The following is a 5220-nucleotide window of genomic DNA, read 5'->3' as shown; positions in this document are numbered from 1 at the left end:
AAAATACCTCATTATAATCAACTCCCTCCTTCTGAGTATAGCCTTTAGCTACCAATCTTGCTTTGTAACGAACATCATTTTGGCCAGGAGATCCTTCTTTCTTTGCATACACCCATTTGCATCCGATTGCCTTCTTTCCCTTCGGAAGACTGGTTAGCCTCCATGTTTGATTCTTATGAAGGGAATGTACTTCATCATCCATTGCAATCCTCCACTTTTCTTTATCCGAACTTTGAACTGCTTCATTGAAAGTGGTAGGAATATCATTATTTATGGTTGGGGATGCATAGGCCACCATATCAGCAAAACAAGCAGGTTTTCTGATTGTCCTTTTTGGCCTACTAGTTGCAATTGATTCATGTTGCTGTGGAAGTTCTTCAATTTGAACCTCCTCTTCATTAGATTCTCCCTCTGCCATGGGAGAATCAACATTTTCTTCATTTGCTGGAACATTTGCTGGAACTATAGCTCTTTCAAACTCCACCTGCTTGGGAATGCTATCTGATTGCTCAATATCCACACTTTTCAACATCGTGGATTCATCAAATTTAACATCCCTGCTGAAGATTATTTTCTTTGTCTCTGGACACCAAGGACGATAGCCTTTTATGTCAGAAGTGATCCCAAGAAACACTGCTTTCTTTGCCCTTGGATCCAACTTTGATTCCTTAACATGGTAGTAAGCAACACAACCAAACACATGTAAAGAATCATAATCAGTGGCAGGCTTACCAGACCATCTCTCCAATGGTGTTTTGCCTCCAATAGCAGTAGACGGCAATTGATTGATGAGATGGCATGCATATGTTACAGCTTCAGCCCAAAATTCTCTACCCAATCCAGCATTGGATAACATACATCAAACTTTCTCCAGCAACGTTCGATTCATGCGTTCTGCCACCCCATTTTGTTGTGGAGTCGATTTGACTGTGAAGTGTCTGACAATGCCTTCACCTTCACAAATCCTTTTAAATGGATCACTTTTATATTCTCCACCATTATCGGTACGGAGACATTTGATCCTTCTTCCAGTCTGAGTTTCCATCATCTTTTTCCACTTGATGAATATTCCTAGCACTTCATCCTTTGTCTTCATTGTGTATACCCAAACTCTCCGAGAATAGTCATCTACAAAGGATACATAATAGTGCTTCCCTCCTAAAGAACTTGTTTTAGAAGGGCCCAGACATCAGTGTGAACATAATCCAAGATACCTTCAGTATTGTGAATTGCTGTTCCAAATTTTACCCTTGTCTGCTTCCCTTTGATGCAGTGCTCACAGAAATCCAGTTTACAGGTTTTTATACCTTTCAATAATCCTTGATTTATGAGCAATCTCAAGGATTTATCACCAGCATGTCCTAAGCGCATATGTCATAATCTGGTTACTTTCAATTCTCGATCATCAATGGAAGCCACTGCCGCTACTCCAACAACTGCATTACCTTGATAGTAATACAAGTTATTATTTTTCCAGATTCCTTTCACCAGCACCAATGCACCTGAAATGATTTTCATCACTCTATTATGTGCCGACACCTTGTAGCCCATTGATTCTAGTACTCCCACAGAGATGAGGTTCTTTTTCAATGCTGGCACATATCGGACATCAGTTAGAATCCTAATTGATCCATCCTGATTCCTCAACCGAATTGAACCAACCCCATTTGTTGCTAATACGGTCTCATCTGCCGTGTAGACGACTCCACCTTCTTGTTCCTTGAAATCAAAGAACCATTCCCTATTGGACGTCATATGATGACTACAACTTGAGTCCAATAGCCATGTACTAGAATGACCAGTAGGCATGACAGCTAATAAAAAATCTGAGTCTTGATCAATGCACTCAGCTACGTTTGAATCCGCAACAGCTTTTTCCTTGTCAAGTCTACCCTTCAGTTTTGGGCAGTCTTTCTTCCAGTGCCCTTTCTCTCTACAAAAGGCACACTCATCTTTGCTTAGTCTGGCTCTCGACTTGGATCTATCTCTCGTCCCCTTTCTCTGGTTTTGTGAGCGTCCTCTTGCTACCAGAGCTTCTGCTGCCCCATTTCTGCTACTTTGCTTTTCTTTTCTTCTAAGCTCATAGCTGTACAGAGCAGAGCTAACTTCATTGAGGGACACCTCAGCTTTCCCATGGAGTAGAGTTGTTTCAAGATGCTCAAACTCCTCAGGAAGAGATCCCAACAACATGAGAGCCAAATCTTCGTCTCCAAATGTCACATCTAAATTCATCAGATCAGTGATTAACTGATTGAAATTAGTGATGTGATCACTTAGAGTTGTGCCAGGAACATAAGTGAAGTGAAATAAACGCTTCTTCATATTGAGCCTGTTCTGACAATTTTTCTTCAAGAACTTCTCCTCCAATCCAGTCCATAATTTATTTGCAGAGGTTTCCTTTGAAAAAGCATACCTCTGCTCTCTTGAAAGGCACGTTCGAATTGCACCACATGCTAATCGATTGATAGTCTTCCAATCTTTCTCCTCAACATCATCTGGTTTCTGTTCTTCAATAGCAATGTCTAGACCTTGTTGGAAGAGAGCGTCTAGAACCTCACTTTGCCACATGCCGAAGTGACCAGTGCCATCGAAAGTCTCCACTGCCAGTCTCGTATTTGTGACGGCAGTTCTTGCCCAGATAGGTGATGAAACTGCTGTCGAGGTGGACGTCGATGCTTTTGCACTATCTTCCATTTCGGCTACAACTATTCTTCAATAGCAACAATAAGTAGGCCCCACAAGATGAACGGATCCCACAGGCTGACCCCACAGGTAGGCCCCACGGATGGACCAGAGTTCAAGGATATCTTTTCTGATGTGGAAGATCAGTTATAACTGCGACCACAGAGCATACTCAGAATAACCTTAGGCTCTTATACCACTTGTTGTGGATCAGATACCCTATAATAGCTATTAAAGAATAAATGACAAAATAAAGAACACCAGAAATTTAACGAGGTTCAGCCAATAATGCCTACGTCCTCGGACACTACCAAATTATATTTCACTAAGAATGACTACAAAGTGAAATATTACAATAGAGGGAGAAAGAAAGAAATTGCCTTAGAAGATGAATAGACAATTGCTGGGATGGATCCTAATGAAGAACCAAGGCCCTTATTTATAGTTAGGAAAAGCCTTCAACTCTTCCTAAACTACCGATGTGGGACGAGGCACACTTCGGTCAACAGTAATCACAGAGAAGTGTCCAGAATCATCATCATTCAATTTTCCTAAGACCAATGGACTGGGCTTTGTTGATTCCCTTCTAGAAAAGATGATGGATGTGACAAGTTCTGAGGCTGGTTCGATTGCTTTGATCGATCATCCAATTCAAAAAGTCCAGGAAGAACTTGTTTGTTTACGCTCTTTGCTGAGGAAAATTGTGGAGCTGCACAATGAAGACGAGGAGGTCCAGGCAATTTGGGATCGTATTGTTGGGGTGGCATATAGGATAGAGTTTCTTATTGACTCCTTAATAACTGGAAATATCTTTGATTCTTCTTCAATGTCCATTCATTCCATTTTAGAAGAAATGAACATCATTAAAGCTGCGGCCTTGAAGATTTGTGGTAGCGCAAGACTTGGTGGAGAAGTAAAGGAACTAACGAAGAGATTCAATCACATGCCACAACAAGGAAGTAAGCCAATAGTCAATGATGTGGTGGTGGGATTCGAGGATGAGATGGCATCGATAATCAATGGACTCAGAAATGGATCACGCCAAGTGAAAATTGTTTCCATTGTGGGTATGCCGGGATGCGGTAAGACAACTTTGGCTAGAAAAGTGTACAATGATTCTTCAGTGAAGTCCCATTTTTATGAGCGTGCTTGGTGTACTGTTTCTCAAATATATGACAAGAGAAATCTGTTGCTTCAAATTTTGAGTTGTATTGAGTCCAAGCTTCCTGAGGATGTTTTTAAGATGGGTGAAGAAGATCTGGCTCTTCAAGTCAAAAGACGTTTGCTGAAAAACAGATATCTCATTGTTTTGGATGATGTATGGAACATTGATGCATGGAACGGATTGGAAGCCTCATTCCCTGATGATGGAAATGGAAGTAGAGCTATCTTGACAAGTCGGCTCCGTGGTGTTGCTCCGCAAGACAAACTCGACCAAGAACCACATTCTCTTCGTCAACTCACTCCTAATGAGAGCTGGGATTTGCTAAAAGGGAAGTTATATCCTGGACAAGATTTGGCTCCTCCAGAACTATGTGAAATTCGACAGCAAGTAGTGGAAATGTGTCAAGGACTACCTCTTACGGTTGTCATTCTTGCCGGAATTCTCTCAAGGATGGACCCAAATGGTTGGAAAGAAGCTGTGGAAGGTTTATGTTCAAGGAATGTTTCTAGTACGGAACAGTGTACCGCTACACTAGAGCTGAGTTTCAAACATTTACCTGATACTTTGAAGGCGTGTTTTCTTTATTTTGGAGCCTTTCCAGAAGACCATGAGCACAATACCAAGAGGTTGATTTCTCTATGGGTCGCTGAAGGATTTGTTCAAAAAACTCAGCTCAAGAGAACAGAGGATGTGGCAAATGGTTACCTGATGGAACTTATTAGCAGAAGCTTAGTCATAGTTTCGAAACCAAGATCCATTGATGGGGTCAAAGCTTGTCGCATTCACGATTTGTTATATGAGTTTTGTGTGACAAAAGCCAAAGAAGAAAAGCTTTTGCAGCTGGTACGTAGGTATGATGACTTATCTGCTTTCACATGCCATGCTACCTACGCCGCTTATGCATTATTGATTCTAAGGTCGAGCACTTAGACAACTTGAGGTTATTTTCTCCTGCCATACGCAGTCTATTATTATTCAGTCACGATGAAGACAGTAATAGTTTTGACCTTCGATTCATTTTTCACATCATCAAACTTGTCAAAGTGTTAGATTTGAGCCAAATTAAACTAGGAGGCATCTTTCCTAGAGAACTAGAACTGCTTGTTCACTTGAGGTACTTGGCAATTCTAGGTAATGGCAGTCCTGTCCCAGCATCAATAAGTTATCTCACGAACTTGGAAACTTTGATTTGGCGAAATTCTAGGAGTCATGGTTCAGTTTCATTGCCAGATACTATATGGAATCTGAAGAAATTAAGGCATTTACAACTAATGGACGAGGCCGATAAGAATTATCATTTTAGATTCCCTGAGAACAACCTTGACAACTCTTCACAGTTGTGTGACTTAGATATCTTGTCCTGTCTAAGCCTC

General features: G+C 41.1%; 1 protein-coding gene across 1 annotated transcript; it reads left to right on the top strand.

The window, feature by feature from the left end:
* Nucleotides 1-3277: 3277 nt before the first annotated feature.
* On the top strand, nucleotides 3278-4777 carry LOC113771558 (putative late blight resistance protein homolog R1A-4). The gene has a single exon (XM_027316132.1). It carries the CDS (start codon nucleotides 3278-3280, stop codon nucleotides 4775-4777), a length of 1500 nt encoding a protein of 499 aa, XP_027171933.1.
* The last annotated feature ends 443 nt before the right edge of the window (nucleotides 4778-5220 follow it).

This window comes from Coffea eugenioides, chromosome 5 (assembly GCF_003713205.1).
Source record: "Coffea eugenioides isolate CCC68of chromosome 5, Ceug_1.0, whole genome shotgun sequence".
Classification (NCBI taxonomy): domain Eukaryota; kingdom Viridiplantae; phylum Streptophyta; class Magnoliopsida; order Gentianales; family Rubiaceae; genus Coffea; species Coffea eugenioides.
The sequence above is the reverse complement of the archived record's forward strand: the minus strand, read 5'-3'. Positions and strand labels throughout refer to the sequence as shown.